This window comes from Sander vitreus, chromosome 23 (assembly GCF_031162955.1).
Source record: "Sander vitreus isolate 19-12246 chromosome 23, sanVit1, whole genome shotgun sequence".
NCBI lineage: Eukaryota > Metazoa > Chordata > Actinopteri > Perciformes > Percidae > Sander > Sander vitreus.
In genome coordinates, this window is record NC_135877.1 from 24,009,803 (window position 1) to 24,030,645 (window position 20,843).

General features: G+C 42.0%; 1 protein-coding gene and 1 long non-coding RNA gene across 5 annotated transcripts; one reads left to right on the forward strand and one right to left on the reverse strand.

Annotated features, from left to right (window-relative positions):
* Window positions 1–2,365: 2,365 nt before the first annotated feature.
* On the reverse strand, window positions 2,366–6,925 carry LOC144512138 (uncharacterized). Of its 4 annotated transcripts, none has more exons than XM_078242715.1 (4): window positions 6,829–6,925; window positions 6,064–6,154; window positions 5,344–5,445; window positions 2,366–2,579 (listed from the first exon to the last, which is right to left on the reverse strand). In XM_078242715.1, the coding sequence occupies exons 2-4, from the start codon at window positions 6,110–6,112 to the stop codon at window positions 2,494–2,496; spliced, it is 237 nt and encodes a 78-aa protein (XP_078098841.1). In that variant the 5' UTR covers window positions 6,113–6,154; window positions 6,829–6,925; the 3' UTR covers window positions 2,366–2,493. The 4 variants fall into 4 exon arrangements, with proteins under 4 accessions (XP_078098841.1, XP_078098843.1, XP_078098840.1 ...); XM_078242717.1 differs by having other exon boundaries at window positions 5,344–5,442; window positions 6,064–6,191; window positions 6,829–6,913; XM_078242714.1 differs by having other exon boundaries at window positions 6,064–6,191; window positions 6,829–6,911.
* A 10,699-nt stretch (window positions 6,926–17,624) lies between these two features.
* On the forward strand, window positions 17,625–19,446 carry LOC144512367 (uncharacterized). Its single transcript, XR_013500994.1, has 3 exons — window positions 17,625–17,710; window positions 19,138–19,198; window positions 19,310–19,446. It is a non-coding gene; the product is annotated as an uncharacterized LOC144512367 (long non-coding RNA).
* Window positions 19,447–20,843: the final 1,397 nt, after the last annotated feature.

Here is a 20,843-nt window from a genome sequence, read left to right on the forward strand (position 1 = left end):
TGTTCCAGAAGAAAAAGCCTTATTCAATTTCAATTCAATTTTATTTATAGTGTCAAATCATAACAGGACACTTTACAGATAGAGGAGGTCTAGACCACACTCTATCATTTACAGAGACACAACAATTCTAGTAATTCCCCCAAGAGCAAGCATTTAGTGTGACTCCCTTTTAGGAAGAAACCTCGGCAGACCCAGGCTCTTGGTAGGAGGTGTCTGACGGTGCTGGTTGGGGGTGTGATGAACAGTGTTAATTATAGTAACAACGATAATGGAACTATGACTAAAAATACTATTTGTAGCAGTTCAGGGTGTAGCAGGGCACTGCAGGGTGTAACAGGGCATAGCAGGGCGTTACAGGGTGTAGCAGGGTGTAACCGGGCATAGGAGGGCACTGCAGGGTGTTACAAGGTGTAATGGCATTGCAGCGCACTGCAGGGTGTAACAGGGCACTGCAGGGCGTTACAGGGTGTAACAGGGCATTACAGGGTGTAACAGGGCATAGCAGGGCACTGCAGGGCGTTACAAGGTGTAACGGCAGACCAGGGCACTGCAAGGCGTTACAGGGTGTAGCAGTGCACTGCAAGGCGTTACAGGGTGTAGCAGGGCGTAACAGGGTATAGCAGGGCACTGCAGGGCGTTACAGGGTGTAGCAGGGCACTGCAGGGCGTAACAGGGTGTAACAGGGCACTGCAGGGCGTAACAGGGTGTAACAGGGCACTGCAGGGTGTTACAGGGTGTAACAGGGCACTGCAGAGCATAACGGCACTGTAGGGCTTTGCAGGGTGTAACGGCATAGCAGGGCGTTACAGGGTGTAACGGTGTAGCAGGACACTGCAGGGCGTTACAGGGTGTAGCAGGGCACTGCAGGGCGTAAAAGGGTGTAACAGAGCACTGCAGAGGGTTACAGGGCATAGCAGGGCACTGCAGGGCGTTCTAGGGTGTAACAGGGCAGTGCAGGGTGTAACATGGCATAGCAGGGCACTGCAGGGCGTTACAGGGTGTAACGGTGTAGCAGGGCATTACAGGGTGTAACAGGGCATAGCAGGGCGTTGCAGGATGTAACAGGGCACTGCAGGGCGTTACAGGGTGTAACAGGGCATTACAGGGTGTAACAGGGCATAGCAGGGCACTGCAGGGTGTAGCAGGGCACTGCAGGGCGTTACAGGGCATAGCAGGGCACTGCAGGGCGTTGCAGGGTGTAACAGGGCATAGCAGGGCACTGCAGGGCGTTACAGGGTATAACAGGGCACTGCAGGGCATTACAGGGTGTAACAGGGCATAGCAGGGCGTTGCAGGATGTAACAGGGCACTGCAGGGCGTTACAGGGTGTAACAGGGTGTAGCAGGGCACTGCAGGGCGTTACAGGGTGTAACAGGGCATAGCAGGGCATTACAGGGTGTAACAGGGCATAGCAGGGCGTTGCAGGATGTAACAGGGCACTGCAGGGCGTTACAGGGTGTAACAGGGCATTACAGGGTGTAACAGGGCATAGCAGGGCACTGCAGGGTGTAGCAGGGCACTGCAGGGTGTTGCAGGGTGTAACAGGGCATAGAGATTAGAGAGAAGCTCAGTGTGTCAAAGGAAGTCTAACCCTAACCCCTGGTTACTGCTGTGCATTGGAACACACAAAGTGACTTTAACGTAAGGGTTTAAACTCTGAACTGCAAGAATCAAACTACCAGGAGACACATGAAGTGCAATGTTATTATAACCATCTTCATTTACACTTTTTTGGGGGCTTTTGTTAACGTTTGTTTCGATAGAGGACCACTCATTAACCTCACAGCATGTAACTGGAGCAGTTTACAGCAGTTTAAAAGATAATTATCCTTTGAAAGATCCGATATGGTAAGATCCCTTAATATGTTTAATAATGGACCACTACCTTAATATGTTTAATAATGGACCATAACGTTAACATGTTTAATAATGCAGCAGGTTAGTTTCCTGGTGTAATTTACAGCGTTAGTTCTCTGAGAATCTCGTTCATATCAAAGATAAACTGTTGTTGGAACTGAAATATCTCTGATCCAATCAAATCGATTCAGGAAATCAGCTGCGATCCTCAGTAAATGAATCTATTTTAATGTCATCAGTAGATGAACTGATTGTCGGGACATCAGTTTGTTTCATTATTTGTGAACTACAAACATCTCAAACCTTCAGACTAGTTTCAACCAAAAGGCTTAAACACGGAGGTCATGTTGTATTTTATTATTCAGAGATTAAGATTAATCTAACTTTACTTTTGTACTTCATCTTCACTGAAGTTGATTTACTATAACTTTGATGAGAAAGGAGACTGATGTTTGGCTTATGATTATACTTTCTTGTATATTGTGCGAAATGAAAACCAATAAAAAGCTTTCAAATGATACCTGAACTTTATTCACAAACTCAGGAAGTCACAGAGTTTATTACAGAAACTCAAAGTGCCGAACCCGCACTGCATTCTGGGAAATGTCCCTTCGTGTTTGCAGGGCTGTAATTGGCTCAGGCGTTGCAGCGGTCGCTATAGCAGCAGGTCCAGCCGGGTTTGGAGCAGCTCTCAAGCTGAGTGCAGCCTTTCTCTCCGTTATCTGAAACAGAAACAGGAAACGCATCATCACACGCACCACAAGATTGTTTTTTATTTTTAAACCGTATTGTGTTGTCACACATAAATACTGTATGTATTCATCGTCCTGATGTACTTAAATAATAATGATTAGGACTTTATTCAGGACACAATGGAAGGTCCATAGTACAGTAAACAAAATAGACAAAATATATAATATATACAAACCTTAAAGACTTTCAGAAGCATAAAAGAAATATGAAACTGTCAAACTTGATATTAATCTTTCAAATCTTAATTTAAATTCCACACGAAGACCTTCTTAAACCCAAACAAGTGCAGCTGTAGTTAAAGGTGACCTGTTATATACAGTCAGGTCCATAAATATTGGGACATCGACACAATTCTAATCTTTTTGGCTCTATACACCACCACAATGGAGTTGAAATGAAACGAACAAGATGTGCTTTAACTGCAGACTTTCAGCTTTAATTTGAGGGTATTTACATCCAAATCAGGTGAACGGTGTAGGAATTACAACAGTTTGTATATGTGCCTCCCACTTTTTAAGGAACCAAAAGTAATGGGACAGATTAACAATCATAAATCAAACTTTCACTTTTTAATACTTGGTTGCAAATCCTTTGCATTCAATTCCAGCCTGAAGTCTGGAAGGCATAGACATCACCAGACGCTGGGTTTCATCCCTGGTGATGCTCTGCCAGGCCTCTACTGCAACTGTCTTCAGTTCCTGCTTGTTCTTGGGGCATTTTCCCTTCAGTTTTGTCTTCAGCAAGTGAAATGCATGCTCAATCGGATTCAGGTCAGGTGATTGACTTGGCCATTGCATAACATTCCACTTCTTTCCCTTAAAAAACTCTTTGGTTGCTTTCGCAGTATGCTTCGGGTCATTGTCCATCTGCACTGTGAAGCGCCGTCCAATGAGTTCTGAAGCATTTGGCTGAATATGAGCAGATAATATTGCCCGAAACACTTCAGAATTCATCCTGCTGCTTTTGTCAGCAGTCACATCATCAATAAATACAAGAGAAGCAGTTCCATTGGCAGCCATACATGCCCACGCCATGACACTACCACCACCATACTTCACTGATGAGGTGGTATGCTTTGGATCACGAGCAGTTCCTTTCCTTCTCCATACTCTTCTCTTCCCATCACTCTGGTACAAGTTGATCTTTGTCTCATCTGTCCATAGGATGTTGTTCCAGAAATGTGAAGGCTTTTTTAGATGTTGTTTGGCAAACTCTAATCCGGCCTTCCTGTTTTTGAGATGTAAACTACAAGATGTATTCACTCTGGTGAAGTCTTCTCTTGATTGTTGACTTTGACACACATACACCTACCTCCTGGAGAGTGTTCTTGATCTGGCCAACTGTTGTGATGGTGTTTTCTTCACCAGGGAAAGTATTCTTCGGTCATCCACCACAGTTGTTTTCCGTGGTCTTCCGGGTCTTTTGGTGTTGCTGAGCTCACCGGTGCGTTCTTTCTTTTTAAGAATGTTCCAAACAGTTGATTTGGCCACACCTAATGTTTTTGCTATCTCTCTGATGGGTTTGTTTAGATTTTTCAGCCTAATGATGGCTTGCTTCACTGATAGTGACAGCTCTTTGGATCTCATATTGAGAATTGACAGCAACAGATTCCAAATGTAAATAGCACACTTGAAATGAACTCTGGACCTTTTATCTGCTCCTTGTAAATGGGATAATGAGGGAATAACACACACCTGGCCATGGAACAGCTGAGCAACCAATTGTCCCATTACTTTTGGTCCCTTAAAAAGTGGGAGGCACATATACAAACTGTTGTAATTCCTACACCGTTCACCTGATTTGGATGTAAATACCCTCAAATTAAAGCTGAAAGTCTGCAGTTAAAGCACATCTTGTTCGTTTCATTTCAACTCCATTGTGGTGGTGTATAGAGCCAAAAAGATTAGAATTGTGTCGATGTCCCAACATTTATGGACCTGACTGTACATTTCAGGTTCATACTTATGATTTGTCATTCTACTAGAACATGTTTTAATGTTCAGAATCCCTTTATGTTCCTGATCCTCCCATTGGCTGCTGTAATGTCCAGAAACCCTTTATGTTCCTGATCCTCCCATTGGCTGCTGTAATGTTCAGAAACCCTTTATGTTCCTGATCCTCCCATTGGCTGCTTTAATGTTTAGAAACCCTTTATGTTCCTGATCCTCCCATTGGCTGCTGTAATGATCAGAATCCCTTTATGTTCCTGATCCTCCCATTGGCTGCTGTAATGATCAGAAACCCTTTATGTTCCTGATCCTCCCATTGGCTGCTTTAATGTTCAGAAACCCTTTATGTTCCTGATCCTCCCATTGGCTGCTGCTCCGGTCCCCCCCCACCCTCTGTTGGAGTGCTGTTACAAGCACCTCCTCCCAAAAATAAATAAATAACTCGCAGATAAAAGCTTCTAAACCAAAAACTACCCAACCAGACATGTATGGTGCTAAAACAGTCTTATATCAATTTGCAACTTGTGAAACAAAATGCACAAATGTACGCAGAGCAATTCGTATTTGTAAATGCGTATCTGTGTCCGTGCCTCTAATTTGTATGGAATTGGCTGTCTAAAATGTTATTTAGCGCTGCTTAAACCTGTCTGCGCTCTCGGAGGGTATTTCTGTCTTTTAGTGGGCCCAGTTGTAAAGCTAGTGAAAATATTTGGTATCATATGAAAGTAGGCGATGCGTCTGTGGTGTAGCCAGACCTTAGCTGGCCGGAGCCTGTGGGACTCACCTCGGGTGTAGCAGGCTTGTTGGACTTTGCTGCTGCACTGAATCAGCAGGTTGTTGACCAGCAGGAAGTCCTCACCGTAACACTCGATGTAAGACTGCTCTGCTGCAACACAAACACACAGGTTCACACCGGAGAATAACTGATTAATGACTCTGTGAAATGAACTCAAGATCGTTTCCTAAACAGAAACACTCACACACGTCACCTGTCGAATCAGAAATCAGTCTGATCGACACATATAGGTACCCCAGTGGACATTACTGAACATTTAATTTACTATCAGTCACTTCCTATTGTAATATTATGTTAGGAATATATTTTATGCTAAACATAGGGTGAATCCATGCAGAAGTTGACTATTTAAAATATAAAACATGATTATGATGATAATTTAAAATAGTTACTCAACTTTTCTCATGTGATATGATCTCTGCTAAGTCAGATGTGTGTGTAAGCAAGAGTTACTCTTCCTGTTTGTGTCTTTAATTTGGGGAAGTTACTGCTTTAAATGTGTCTGTTCACAATCGTTCAACGCCTATTTCTGCATATCAAAACATTTTCTACACGTCTGTGTTTTTGGTGTTTTTTTCCAGAACATTTTAAGCAACTTTGCTCTTTAGAAGGGGACACGTTCCCAGCGTCGACAGTGTAAGTAACAGCTATCCTTCAACCTTAAAAAGTTGAATGTGTTTCAGTTTAAATAGTGAAATGTTTCTTTACCTGAGCAGAGCGGCAGCAGCAACAGCAGCAGCAGCAGATACATCTTCATGTTTCAGGTTTTCTGTCAAAGCGACTCCACAAACGGCAAAAACTGAGGGACGAGAAGAACAAAGCTGGACTGTTATCCTCTGCAAAGACACACACACACACACACACACACACACACACATGATCAGAAGACAAACAGAACTGACCTCATGTTACGGTGTTTGTCCTAAATTTGTTCTGTTCAAAGTTTCAAAAGAAAAACAGTCTGCCTGAATTTTAGCAGACTCATGACCCCGGCATTGTGTTTCTGCTGAGTCATGACTGTACACAGTGCATTAGGGTCAACAACTGGAACAATGTCACTGCATCTCTTATTTAAGGGATTCACGCTGATGTAAAAATAATTTTATAGGCCACGGGATGTTAAAATTATATCGATACATTTTGAATATTTAGCGCATTTCCCTCAAATGTAAGACATAAATTCATGTAAAATATCTATCATCATCTTATCCGGGGTCGGGTCTTGGGGATAGCAGCTCAAGGCTCACAACCTCAAGGTAAATTGATTTTATTTCATGTTTTTCAGCAGTTTGTCTGTTTTTTCCCCCTCAAGTCGTCTGAAGTCTTTTAGTTAATTCAAAGTGTGTTTTTTGTTTTTATGCCTGATGAAGATCTGAGAGCAGCTTAAAGTGTTGAGATCTTTAAACTAAAATGTTAAACCGCTAAAGATCCTTTTCTGATCTGTTGAAACACACAGAGCCAAACGGGACTCACCTCAGGTGAAGTAGTGTAGTAGTCTCGTTCCTTGTTCCTCGTCCGTCTGGATGTCAGTGTGATCTCTGCCTCAGTTAAATATCCAGAGCCGATGCCCTGAATACATGTGATTTTACTAATCAAACACAAAAACAGTGTGAGAAAAACCAAGTGCCAAAAACATAAAAAACTTAAGTCAACACAAGGATGGACGTAATGGTGAGACCAAACATGAGTGGTTTGATTTTCATCAACTAAAAAAGCCCTTGTGTCTGTGAGTGTGGACATAACATCTCTCCTGCCTCGTTGCTCAGGGGTTATTTGATTTTACTGCCAACCCTAATCCTAAAAGTATATGACGATACAGGTATCCTCTTCTCCCTGAGGAGATTTTGAACTTGTGAGGCAAGAATGAAGAAATGTTATTTGTTCAGCAGTTTCCTGACCTCACTTTCCCTGAGTGAAGCTACTAATATTGGATAGAAACAGGGCAGCAAGTGTTTTTTCAAAATGTGAACCTCAAAAATACAAATCGGTTACAGTTTTATACAATCGCTATGACAATTTTTTTCAATTCTTTTAACAGCTTTTCTAAATTCTTAACACACCAACCACCTACAACACACAATTGGCAAAACAGTTAATTTTATGCTCAAAATCACACATTGTAAACTAAACTCCAACACTGATTTTCTAAATACAATAATACACTAACACAACACACTATGTCTACCAAAACAATGCAAACATGTCTCAAAATCTAATAATTATTCCCTTCACATGTTCTCTTCCAACAGGAACATTTAGTCAATCACTGCACAATGTCACACAGAACACTAACATCACATGGATTTACAGGAACTACATTACTTGGTGTGTCAGGTCTGCCCTTATACAGTAATAATACACACACACACACACACACACACAGAGACAGACATACACAGAACACTAACATCACATGGATTTACAGGAGCTACATTACTTGGTGTGTCAGGTCTGCCCTTATACAGTAATACTAGACAGTAGTATAGTGTATTGTCCATAGATTGGGTTTTACGGTGCAGTTCTCTGAAGCCTCTCTACATTGTTGTGTTGTTGGGTTTAGTAAATGTATGCATTTGGTTTCATTTGCTGCAGAAATTCAATACAAAAAATGAATGACCCATCTCAGAGTAGCTTCACAGAACGTACGGTTTATGAAAAACAGAAGACAGAGTTATCCTAGTACTCGTCTTCCTCTCCCTCGTGCAGGAATTTTCCTCCTTTCTTTGTGTTCATCTATATTGTTCTAATAGGTCCTCTGTTATGTACTACCATATGGTAATGCGATTGAAAGAACCTCAACACCTGAGTGTGTTTCCTAGATATCAATCAGCTGTGATTGATCTATTTGCATAACTTCAATCAGCTGTTTCTCAGTAGCAGGGGAACAAAATCCAGGGGATATATTTACAGCTGTTCACTTTGACTTTAGCCTATAAGTTAGGTTTAGAACATGTTATCTGTTCTGACTTACAGAGTGAAAGCATTTGTAAATTTGGCAGTATCGATCCATAGTTTTGGTCTTGGTGGAGCTTGTGTGTAAAAGAAGTTCAAGCATTTTAAATTTGTGTTAACTATATGCATTTTGTGTCAAAGCAACAAAAAATGTGTTAATTGTATAGTCTACACAGATGAATGTTGTGCTAACTGTGCTAAGAGTTTAGGAAAGTTGTTTAAAAAGATTGTCATAGCAATCGTAAAAAACTGTAAAAAGATTACTGCTTTTTTACTGTAAGTATCAAAGGAAGGTTAAACTCAAGGGCAACTGGACTTGGTCAAGGTTCTTGAAGTTGTTGCGTCTCTCATCCACGGCCAATATTTGGCCATTTGTCCTCATGTGAGAATGCCAATGATGGTTGTTCAGACTTGGCCTGTCTGTGTCTGTGAAAAAGGTCTATTGCAAAGTCCTCTCATAGAACTCATTTGTCCTAAGCTGCTCCCATGTGCTGCTACCAGGATGACCTGGAGGTTGATTTTACTGACACTGGCAGAATGGCACAAACAGTTTTTAAAATAATTGTTGGCAGTTGGACAGTCAAACCTGCGTAAAGAAACACAGCAGCACCTCGTTTCCCACGGCTTATTAGAATAGACTGTTGATCTTTCAGTTACCTCTCATCATGAAATGAATTTGCTGTAGGTATCCTCCTCACCCTGAAGTGTTTTCAGAGATGTACACGTTGAACCTGTATTTGTCCTCAGCAGCTCTGAATCACCCTTAGAAGAAGAAATTAATAATAATAACTGTTCAACAGTTTGAAACAATAACAGGTTCTCTGAACACGAAGCCTGGCCCTCTCCTTCAGCTTGTCAGCTCACCTGGACTGACTCCCTGATCTGAGTTCCTGAGATTGGAAGTTGTTCTTCCAACTTTGGTGTGGTCACATGATCTCAAGTTGGAAAGTCGGAATGTTGATTGTAACCATAACAACAAACATGGATGCTACAAAGATGTCAACACAACTATCATCAACCTGTCCCTTGTTTCACCCTTGTTACCTTGTGTATTTAGTCTCTGTGTTGTCTTTTTCTGTTATCAGATCATTGTGTGTTTTTTCGACACACTTTGTTGCTGTGAGATTTTTTGGTCTTTTGTTTTTCTCAGCTTTTTGGAACTCCTTTTGCCAGTTTTACTTTTATCAATGTTTTTTGCCTGCCTGCTATCCTCAGGTCTCCCTTTGTTGTTTTCCGTGTTCTTTATTAAATCCTCAACTCATCTCTGCATTTTTGGGTCCGCCACTGCTCGCTCCTTAACCCCCTGAAGTCTAAGCCCTTTTTTTTCTCCATCTTTTGTTCACCTGGTCTCCTTGTGTAATAATGCTTGTATAACCTCAACCCTGTTATGCACAATCAAGTTATAGACATCATTTCTTTCAGGAGAACCTGGGCTATCAGGATATGCTGCAGGGATGTCACATTAACGTATACATTGTTAAATTACTATAAAGACTAAATCAAAGAGTAAACGGAAATTAAATCTCCCAGAAATGTATTGAAATCACACAGAGAACAATAATGACAGTTCCTTTTGGGTTTTGAAAATTGTTCTTCTAGGTGTTGGCAATCAGGGGAAACAGAAATAAACTCTGTAACTAACAAAAATATAAAACTATGTAGGTTTTTTTTCCCCATAAAAGTCCATACACTTTTATCCAAAATGTTAGTTGTGTCATCTTCAATGTATTATCTGTCTGCTATTTGACATCAGTAAGCCAAATCATACTCATTTCAGCCTGCAGGCTTCACTCTGCCATCTCTGCCTGGTCTCTTTATTCTCCTAATACACACATAGCCCTAGTATATAAGGCCCTCCTCTATGGGCTCTCTATTTGCTGAGCAAACTCTTTGGGCACATTACTTCATGTGATTGGTCAAGAAAGCTGTCAGTCTAAATGACCAAATCAAAGATGGATGCCGGCTAACGAAAAATAGATCACTGTTTGGTACAAAACACAGAAAATAGCCCTTCAATCGTGAATTTGTCGCTCTGAAAATGTGTGCATAGTCTCCGCACAGGCTCCGAAAAATCCTTGTCTTTACGGCAGGATTTCTAAGCTCATGGAAGAGCTAAGAAGACACAGAAGAGGTCTCTGGAAAGGGCAAGCTCTCAGCTATTCAGCTAGCGCTAAGGCAAGACGAGTGGTCCAAAGGTCGCGAAGCAAACAAAACATACGAGCAAGTTGATTTTTGGATTCAAAACTATTTATTTATGTTACAAAGACACTATAATGACACTGTACTTCCATGATGGATTAAAAAAGCCACCAGGCATTCCTTTGTGGGGACCTGCCTGGTCATCTTCCCTGGGAACCACGGAGGCTGTGGACGGAGACGTGATTGGCGTGGTTCCCGGCGGCATCCACGGCCCCAACCTCTCCACACCCCAGATTCAGTGCTGTCCAGCGCTTCCAGACTCTCTGCTGACTGGCCTTCCAGAGTCTGGACATGGACATTTCAGTCTGTTTTAAACTTCACTTTGAAGCAGAAACTCTTAGTTCAGAAGGGTGAAGTTTCCGTTTGGACTCAGATCTGTGAACCGATTATAATAAATATTCTTTGTATTAACACATTAATTGGACTTTGTTTTGTATTCGATAGTTCATCTTAAGTTTATTTAAGTGGAAGCAGTATGAAGTGGAAGAATGTGACTAGGCTAATAAACCTAGGTTGACAAGCACTAGGCATTACATTTTGAACAAAGTAGATTATATTAATATCTAAAGCTTACATTTTCTCTGGACTCGATCATAAATACATGTCTGACCTTTGGAACGAACCACAAAAACTAGAAAATCGCTTGAGATTGACGATTTATGGTGATTTTATTTCCATTAGACCTTTGCCTACATTGACGCTGATGCATTAAAGAGGAGTGACTCCCCTGTTCCTAGATGGTGGCTCTGTTGACGCATTCGTTCCAATGAACAGCAGCAGCCAGGCGACATCTAGTGTATATATCTATGTTCCAGACTCTCTGCTGACCGGCCTCCTAGACTTTCTGCTGGCCAGCCTTCCAGAGTCTCCGCTGACCGGCCTACATTGTATACAATTATTATTATATTGTATACATTTATGATTAAAGGAAGGTTAAACTCAAGGGCAACTGGACTTGGTTAAGGTTCTTGCAGTTGTTACGTCTCTCATCTGAGGCCAATATTTGGCCTCATGTGAGAATGCCAATGATGGTTGTTCAGACTTGGCCTGTCTGTGTCTGTGAAAAAGGTCTATTGCAAAGTCCTCTCATAGAACTCATTTGTTCAGCAGAGCATTGGTGCAGGGAGACTGTGTATAATATCCATCAGATGAAATGATTCAGGTTATATTAACAGAACATTGGTGCAGTTAGACTGTGTATAATAACAGATGAAATGATTCAGGTTATATTAACAGAACATTGGTGCAGTTAGACTGTGTATAATAACAGATGAAATGATTCAGGTTATATTAACAGAACATTGGTGCAGTTAGACTGTGTATAATAACAGATGAAATGATTCAGGTTATATTAACAGAACATTGGTGCAGGGAGACTGTGTATAATATCAGATGAAATGATTCAGGTTATATTAACAGAACATTGGTGCAGAGAGACTGTGTATATCAGATGAAATATTAACAGAACATTGGTGCAGAGAGACTGTGTATATCAGATGAAATATTAACAGAACATTGGTGCAGAGAGACTGTGTGCTCAGCTAGCTTCTTAAATTAAACTTTATTTTTTACTGTAAAATAACTAGCAAGCAAACAGAATGAATAAAGAAATTAGACAGCTAGTGTAAGAATGGAAGTGAAGATATAAACTCGACAAGGAGACTTATGAGACTTAAGTAATAACAAAATTAAAAATATTTTAAACGAAAAACATATAAAGTGTATAGTATGTAAAGATTGTATGTGATCATGAAGCTTAATTCCAGGGTGATCTGCTCCTGTTTCTGTCAGATTGTTGTTTATGCAGAACTTTGTTAATATAAACACACTACTTCCTGTTTCCTTTTCAAAATAAAAGCACTGTTGGTCTCAGTGTGCATACTCCATATTTCTAACAAGACATTTATTGTGAAACATCAGCAGGAAGATGTGTAAAATTCAATTATTTGTTAAACTTCAGATGTAGCTGCTGCTATCTGGTGGCACTTTTTTGTCACTACAGAATAGCCATTAGCACCTATACGGCCACAGTGACTGAAACAAAACCTCTTCAGATGGTCCACAGCAACACAGGGATGAAAATAGATTTATTATATTACTGAATTTATTATTGTTATTTAATAAAGTATTGATCAATAATGTAATGTGTTGTTCTGTAGTGATGTCTGAGTTAAATGGTCTGTATGTAACAGTGTTGTTCTGTAGTGTCTGAGTTAAATAGACTGTATGTAACAGTGTTGTTCTGTAGTGTCTGATTTAAATGGGTTAGGATAAGGGATGAAGTTGGATATCGGTAGGGGTACCAATAGCAGTAAGAGTGCCAATAGGAACTCCAACACATTTCATAAAGGTTAGGGTTAGGGGGTTCGGGTTAGGGGGTTAGGGTAAATTAAAGAAAACCTCGCAGCCGAAGGCCCTAGTCCTAACCCTAACCCACTAAATGGAAACAGCATCCCCAAAGCATCTCAGCCCCTCATTGAAGCCCCCCCACTCACAGGTCTCTAAGTGTTTGTTGTTAAGATAATTTGTATGGGAGTTGAAGCTAGAGGTCAGGGCCCAGGTGAGATAGGTGTGTTCGGATCCCAGAAGCCTCCCCACGCGTCCAACGACTACATGGTTGAAATGGAGACTAAAGGTGTGCACGGGCCGCCGCATGTCACTCAGAGTTTCCCTTTTCTAAAGAACCGTTGGGTTAGGGTTAGGGGGTTAGGGTTAGGTGTGTTCGGATCCCAGAAGCCTCCCCACGCGTCCGACGACTACGTGGTTGAAATGGAGACTAACGGTGTGCACGGGCCGCCGCATGTCACTCAGAGTTTCCCCCTCTAAAGACCGCTGTACCCAATGAATAAAAAGCGGTGAATCCTTTGTCTAAAGGAGGGATAGGGTTAGGGGTTAGGAATGAAAGAAAGGAATTCTGCTGCCGAAGGCAGCAGAATTAAATGCACAAACCATGGACTTATACTAATTCCCAACTCTCCTATCTCTCATTCAGACCACTGGGTAAATGTGTGCCCAATCTAGTGATCCAGGACCTTTCGACTCTCCTCCGCTGCTTCACTGACCAGGTTGGGTTGGACTCAAGGATGGTGGCCCGGAGGCTACACCACCCATGGTCAATGAAATGCTGTACTAGGGGGATATGTAAATTTTTCTGGTTATTTATGTTATATCTATGTTGGGTGAATCTAGTCAGCATAGTGTTTCCTGATTCGCCAACATATTGCTTTGTGCATTGCAAGCATCTAATTAAATAAACAATATTTTTGTGATGAACAGTAGTGTTCCTTTGTGTTTCAAAAACTTCTTTGGTGTTCTGGTTTTGCACCATTCTATAATGTCTAAAGAAATCCCCTTGTGACCTGGTTCTGTGTGCCTGTAAGGGTCTGAGTTTGGCTTTGACCAGAATGTCTCTAAGGTTGTGGTTTTTTCTAAAGGCCGCAATCAGCCTGTGATCCTTTAGGAAAACTCCGTTACCTCCAGCAGAAATAAAGTTTCTTTTTAATTGTTGTGCGAGTTTGACATTTTCTGAAGAATAAGTTATGATGATTGGCAAAATAGGATCGAGACAAATTGGTTTGACTCGGGTGAACGTTCTCAACGCCTGACGCAACATGGTGTAGGAGTAGCCTCTGGTGAGTAGTGAGGAAAATAGGACTTTGACAGCTGCTTTAAAATCCTCTGCTCTGGTGCAAATTCTTTTGAATCTCAGTAATTGAGATTTAACCAACCCCGCAAATGTGTGCTTTGGGTGATGGCTGGATCTGAAGAGCAGTGCATGCGTGTCCGTCTCTTTGAAAAAAACTCTGACATCAAGTTTGCGTGTGGCGGAGAAGTCGGCACCTTTGAAGGTCGTCGTGTCTAGGAAATCTATGGATTCCTGACTAATGGTCGATTTTAGTTTGATGGACTGCCTGTGATTGTTCAAGGTAATGATAAACTGTTCAAATTCTTCTTTGGAATGATCCCAAATGCCCCAAATATCATCCAAATAACGAAAGTAATGTAGCGGTTTTTTTCTGGCAGGATTCCAAAGCGCTTTCCTCCCAGGCTGCCATGAACAGGTTAGCATACGAGGGTGCGAATTTTTTTACCCATCGCTGTGCCTCTAATTTGCAGGAAAAACTGGCCATCAAACTCAAAATCATTTTTGGTAAGATTTATTTCGAGTAATTGGAGGATTTCCTTATCAGGCCTTTTGCTGTTTGGGTATTTCAAAAACGTGTTCTTGACTGCTAACAGGCCTTCTGAGGACTGAATGTTGGTGTACAGGCTGTCAACATCAAGGGAGAAAAGAAAGGCTGATGGTGGCACTATAATGCTTCTAATTTTCTCCACAAAATCATAAGTGTCTTTTATATAACTTGGGTGTAGTGTCGAAAGGGGATTTAAATAATAATCTATGAATTCTGCTGTGAAGTACGTCTCGCTCTCACAGTCTGAGACAATGGGACGTCCCGGAGGGATGCAGAATGGCAGGCTCCAAGTCTCCTTTCTCTTATGAATTTTGGGAAGAAGATAAAAACGACGCATTCTGGGTTCCTTATTTCCCTGGAGGTAAGTTTTTTGTTTGTGATTGATAAATTTCTTATTATATAATGATAACAGAATCTTGTTAACTAGAGGTATGGTATCTTTGTATATGGGTTTATTTAATTTGGTATAATAATTCTTGTCATTTAATTGTCTGTATCCCTCCCACAGATAATCCTTTCTGTCCATCAGTACCACAGAGCTCCCTTTGTCTGCAGGTTTGATGACAATCTCATTATTTTCACTCAATTGATGGAGTGCCTCGGTTTCAAATTTATTTAGGTTTGGTTTATTCCACCCTATTTTGTGGTGCTTTTGAAAATATTCAATATCTGATTGTGTTAATTTTGTAACTTCAGGTGGGAGCTGTGCAGCAGAGGGAACCCAAGTGGATTTGGGGATGAAAGGTAAATGTACAGAATCAGGTTTGTTATCATAGTAGACAGATAGTTTCAATTTTCTGTGGTAATTTTGTAAATCCATTCTGGTTTGATCTTTAAGACACTTATGACCAGGCCTGTGAAGGGAAGGAATGAAGGTTAACCCTTTGTTTAACAATAAAGTCTGTGCTGCTGTCAGCTGGAAGGATTCACACAGGTTAATCACAGTTTTATACCCTGTTTCATTCACATTACTCACAGGGATTCCTTGTTTAAATGCTCGATCCAGTGTTGCAGCATGTTTTCACCAGTCTGCTTGGACCAGTGGATGAGGTCCTTCTCCAAGGGAAAAGCTGCTTCTGGTGAGTTGTGGGATGGAGCAGTGGCTGGCCTGAATGTAGTCATTCAGAGTCCCCAGGTTGGCCTGCTCATTGCTCGGGAGTGATCTGGAAAAGTTAATTTCGGGCACAAAGATATGTGACTCGGGAAGGCTATTTTAGCCATTTTGACAGCTTTATTCAGCTGTGGGATGGTGACAGTGAGAGGGTTTTGAGACCTGCTGTTGATGCCAAAGGAGAGAATTGTCATTTTAACCGTCGTGGAGACTGGTGTTTTTGGCCAACAGGGCCTCAGCATGTGCAAAATTAGCCCCTGGAAAGCTGTCAACCTGGATGTGGTCTTGGGGAAAGGATGGCATTTTGGAGAGGTTAGAGTCACCTATAATGAGCCATCTCTTCTTGGCCTCCAGTGACCAAACAGATCCCTTTTGGTTGGTCTGTTCATGTCTGAAAGGCCTGTTCTGGGGAGTTGTTGAGGCCGGTGGATTTGATGTTGTGGGAGGTGCAAAAGAGAGTGTGCTCTGTACCTGAGATTTAGGTAAGGGGCCCAGTCTTATCCTAGTGTTATATGCAGGGGTAGACGATGTGGCTCCCTCTGTATTTTTTGGTTTTTGCAGGATTGGAAGTCTGCGTGGAGGCCTCTGCTGCTGTGGTGTCTCCAAGACTGCAAACACCGGCGAGAGGGACTGAGGTGAGCTGGGGGGAAAGGGGAGGAGAGGTGGGGGAGAAAGAGGAGGGAACAGGGGAAGAGAGAGAAAAAGAGAGGTCTAGAACAGAAGGAGGGAGAGAAGGAGGGGGGGAGGAGGAGAGGGGAAGAGGAGAGGGGGGGTGGGAGGAAGGGGGAACAGCTGGGAGAGGGTCTGCATGGAGAGAGATCAGCTCTGTATCCTCTGGGATCTGCTGCTGTTCCTGTGTCTCCTCAGAAGGCTGTTCCTGTGTCACCTCTCTAGTAGTTGGAGTAGGAGTATTTTGCACTATTACCTGGGGGGCCGTGTGGACATCTGCTGTCATCTGTGCTGGGTTAGCTCTGAGTGTTTCCCACAGTGTGATCCTGTGTGGGACTCCAGGTTGTGGTTGGGGTGGAGTGTTGGGGAAGGCCTGCTCCAAAAATTCTGTCATTGCAGAGCTCAAATATCTTCTTCTTCCAGGTCAGGCACGTGGAGCTGGGACAGATGGAGGAGGAGGAGGAGGAGGAGGAGGAGGAGGAGGAGGAGGGGGAGGAGGAGGGGGCTGCAGAGATGTCGCCTCACTCCTCTCCTGTGGGGTCACAGAGTGAGCAGCAGTCTCTGTTGTAGGTAAGGCCTGAGTCTGTGTTGCTCCCTGTGGAGCATCCTGAGAATTGTTCTGTGTGGCCCTTACTATCCTGTCATATACTGCATCTAAAATGTTTTGTGACAGTTTCTTGCCAAAGTGGCTGCGGGACCAGGCAGTTGCAATCTCAAAGTTCTTTCCCCAGTTTCCAGTATTCAATAGCTGCAGGATCTGGAAATGATCTTCTATACTCTGCTTGTAATGATTCTCAAGGCTCAAAAGGGTCGTGTATTCCCAATTTCTGGCATTGCCCTCAATTATGTGGCTTGTTCTAGGGTTTGGATCTGCAGGTTTAATGGAGCTAATGAGGTTTCGTGTCATCCTAGCAATAGCTGGTGGTGCATCAGGACCAGTGACATTGTTTAAGTGATGCGCAGCTTTAATAATCCTGTGTATAACCCTAGTTCTGGTTGTGAAATCTGAGTCATCCTCATTCTTTCTCTGCTGCTTATTTTCATGGGACTGAACAAACCTTCCTCTCCGTTGGTTCCCCTCCTTCCAACTCCGGGATTGTTGTCCTTGTTGCCGCCACAGTTGCTGTTGTTGAGGCCGCTGCCCGCCCCGCTGGGGGGCTCCTCGGCGCGGAGCTCCGCCACTCGGTGGTCGGCGGTTCTGTGGACGGCTGTTGTCCCTGTCCCTTCTCTGGTAGGTATTGTTGTTGTTGTGCTGATATTCGGCTTGGTTTTTACCTCCATAGCCTCTGTAGTTTGAGCTCCTGTTGTACCGTTGAAACTGGCGGGAGTCGCTGCGCTGATTTCCGCGGGCTGCGTCGGCATAGGAGGGGCGGCCATAGGGTTGCTGACGGCGGGGATAAAAAGAAGGCTGTCTGCTCCGGGGATTCTGTGCTCTATTTCTCTTTCTGCCCCGTTTATAACTTACTTCTTGCCAGCCGTCCTGGTCCCAGCGTTGGCCCGCCATCTCCAAGTCCAGCCGAGGGCCGTTGGAAAACAAACTGGAAAAACTAAAAACTAACTAAAAACTATCTCCAAAAAATAGAGAGACGTGATGGTGTAAAATAAATGAGAAACTTTATTAAAAGTAAGCGACGCGTTTCGGCATAAAACAATGCCTTTTTCAAGCTAAAAATGACTTACAATTTCTCTGTAGATGTATCTCTCACACAGTTCAGTCAACAGTCCGACAGAATGAATGAAAAAGTGCGGGGAGAAGAGCAGATCAACACATCCTGTGTCCAGTGGCGTGCATGTGACTCTCAGGGCCAATGATATCGTTGGAACGAATAACCTAGTGTGTGTGTGTGTGAGGGGAAGAAAAGGCCTGTCCTGCGCCTGATTAAAAATTAAAGAAAAATGTGAAATTCTGTTCAAAAAGAACTTAAAACACATCTTAAATTAAAATTAACTCACCAGTCTTCTGAAAATGATTAAATTATAACGAAGTATTTCAAAAAAAGTGTTAAAAAACATTTAGATTTTTTCAGGTGAGTGATAACTTCATAAGTAAATTATATTAACATTTCCCTTAAAAAATCTAAATTAAAGACAGGTGCAAGGGATTCCTGGGTTGGGGTCAGGCAAGGTAGGTGTTAATAGATTTCCAAATAGGTTAAGGTAAGTATAAAATTATAGGGTTAGGGCTTATATCCTGAATTTTAAAAAAATATAAATTAATTATTTATGTGCCTCCAAAATCAAATGGTTATGGTCAGGCAAGAAGCCTTCAAATATGGCCCCACATTCGAATGGTTATGGTTAGGCAAGAAGCCTTCAAATATGGCCCCAAAATCGAATGGTTATGTTTAGGTCAAAAGACCTGTTATGTGCCAGTAAAGAAAATTGGTTATGTTTAGGTGAGAAATCAGGATGTTGTGTTCTACTCTGCTCTTCTCAAAGACTTGAAACAAAAGTGTGAGGAATAAAATAACCATCACATGAAAAAAACATCCATGAAACACATAGATGCAAATGTATCATACATAACAATAACAACAACAACAACAACAACAACTTTATATATATTCTGAAATCAACTACATGTGGAATTACCACCATTAAATCATTCTTTTTAATATATATTACATTATATAATATGTGTTCTGTGTCCTATTATAGATGGATAACAAAAGTGAAGATCCGTCTGAGAGGAGGGGAAGAAGGGAAAGCTTCAGTCCAGGTACGGGCGGGTTAGGATTGAAAGAAAGGAATTCTGCTGCCGAAGGCAGCAGAATTAAATGCACAAGCCATGGACTTACACTAATTCCCAACTCTCCTATCTCTCATTCAGACCACTGGGTAAATGTGTGCCCAATCTAGTGATCCAGGACCTTTCGACTCTCCTCCGCTGCTTCACTGACCAGGTTGGGTTGGACTCAAGGATGGTGGCCCTGAGGCTACACCACCCATGGTCAATAAAATGCTGTACTAGGGGGATATGTAAATTTTTCTGGTTATTTATATTATACCGATGTTGGGTGAATCTAGTCAGCATAGTGTTTCCTGATTCGCCAACATATTGCTTTGTGCATTGCAAGCATCTAATTAAATAAACAATATTTTTGTGATGAACAGTAGTGTTCCTTTGTGTTTCAAAAACTTCTTTGGTGTTCTGGTTTTGCACCATTCTATAATGTCTAAAGAAATCCCCTTGTGACCTGGTTCTGTGTGCCTGTAAGGGTTAGGAATGAAAGAAAGGAATTCTGCTGCCGAAGGCAGCAGAATTAAATGCACAAACCATGGACCTACACTAATTCCCAACTCTCCTATCTCTCATTCAGACCACTGGGTAAATGTGTGCCCAATCTAGTGATCCAGGACCTTTCGACTCTCCTCCGCTGCTTCACTGACCAGGTTGGGTTGGACTCAAGGATGGTGGCCCTGAGGCTACACCACCCATGGTCAATAAAATGCTGTACTAGGGGGATATGTAAATTTTTCTGGTTATTTATATTATAACGATGTTGGGTGAATCTAGTCAGCATCGTGTTTCCTGATTCGCCAACATATTGCTTTGTGCATTGCAAGCATCTAATTAAATAAACAATATTTTTGTGATGAACAGTAGTGTTCCTTTGTGTTTCAAAAACTTCTTTGGTGTTCTGGTTTTGCACCATTCTATAATGTCTAAAGAAATCCCCTTGTGACCTGGTTCTGTGTGCCTGTAAGGGTCTGAGTTTGGCTTTGACCAGAATGTCTCTAAGGTTGTGGTTTTTTTCTAAAGGCCGCAATCAGCCTATGATCCTTTAGGAAAACTCTGTTACCTCCAGCAGAAATAAAGTTCCTTTTTAATTGTTGTGCGAGTTTGACATTTTCTGAAGAATAAGTTATAATGATTGGCAAAATTGGATCGAGACAAATTGGTTTGACACGGGTGAACGTTCTCAACGCCTGACGCAACATGGTGTAGGAGTAGCCTCTGGTGAGTAGTGAGGAAAATAGGACTTTGACAGCTGCTCTAAAATCCTCTGCTCTGGTGCAAATTCTTTTGAATCTCAATAATTGAGATTTAACCAACCCCGCAAATGTGTGTTTTGGGTGATGGCTGGATCTGAAGAGCAGCGCATGCGTGTCCGTCTCTTTGAAAAAAACTCTGACATCAAGTTTGCGTGTGGCGGAGAAGTCGGCACCTTTGAAGGTCGTCGTGTCTAGGAAATCTATGGATTCCTGATTAATGGTCGATTTTAATTTGATGGACTGCCTGTGATTGTTCAAGGTAATAATAAATTGTTCAAATTCTTCTTTGGAATGATCCCAAATGCCCCAAATATCATCCAAATAACGAAAGTAATGTAGCGGTTTTTTTCTGGCAGGATTCCAAAGCG

What these genes read in the sequence shown, in the direction of transcription:
- LOC144512138 (XM_078242715.1), bottom strand. Translation starts at nt 6,112, where the DNA reads ATGAAGATGTATCTGCTGCTGCTGCTGTTGCTGCTGCCGCTCTGCTCA. An exon ending in GCTGCTGCCGCTCTGCTCAG is followed by an intron (nt 5,446 to 6,063) that starts GTAAAGAAACAT and finishes TTTGTGTTGCAG; the next exon opens with CAGAGCAGTCTTACATCGAG. An exon ending in ACAAGCCTGCTACACCCGAG is followed by an intron (nt 2,580 to 5,343) that starts GTGAGTCCCACA and finishes TTTCTGTTTCAG; the next exon opens with ATAACGGAGAGAAAGGCTGC.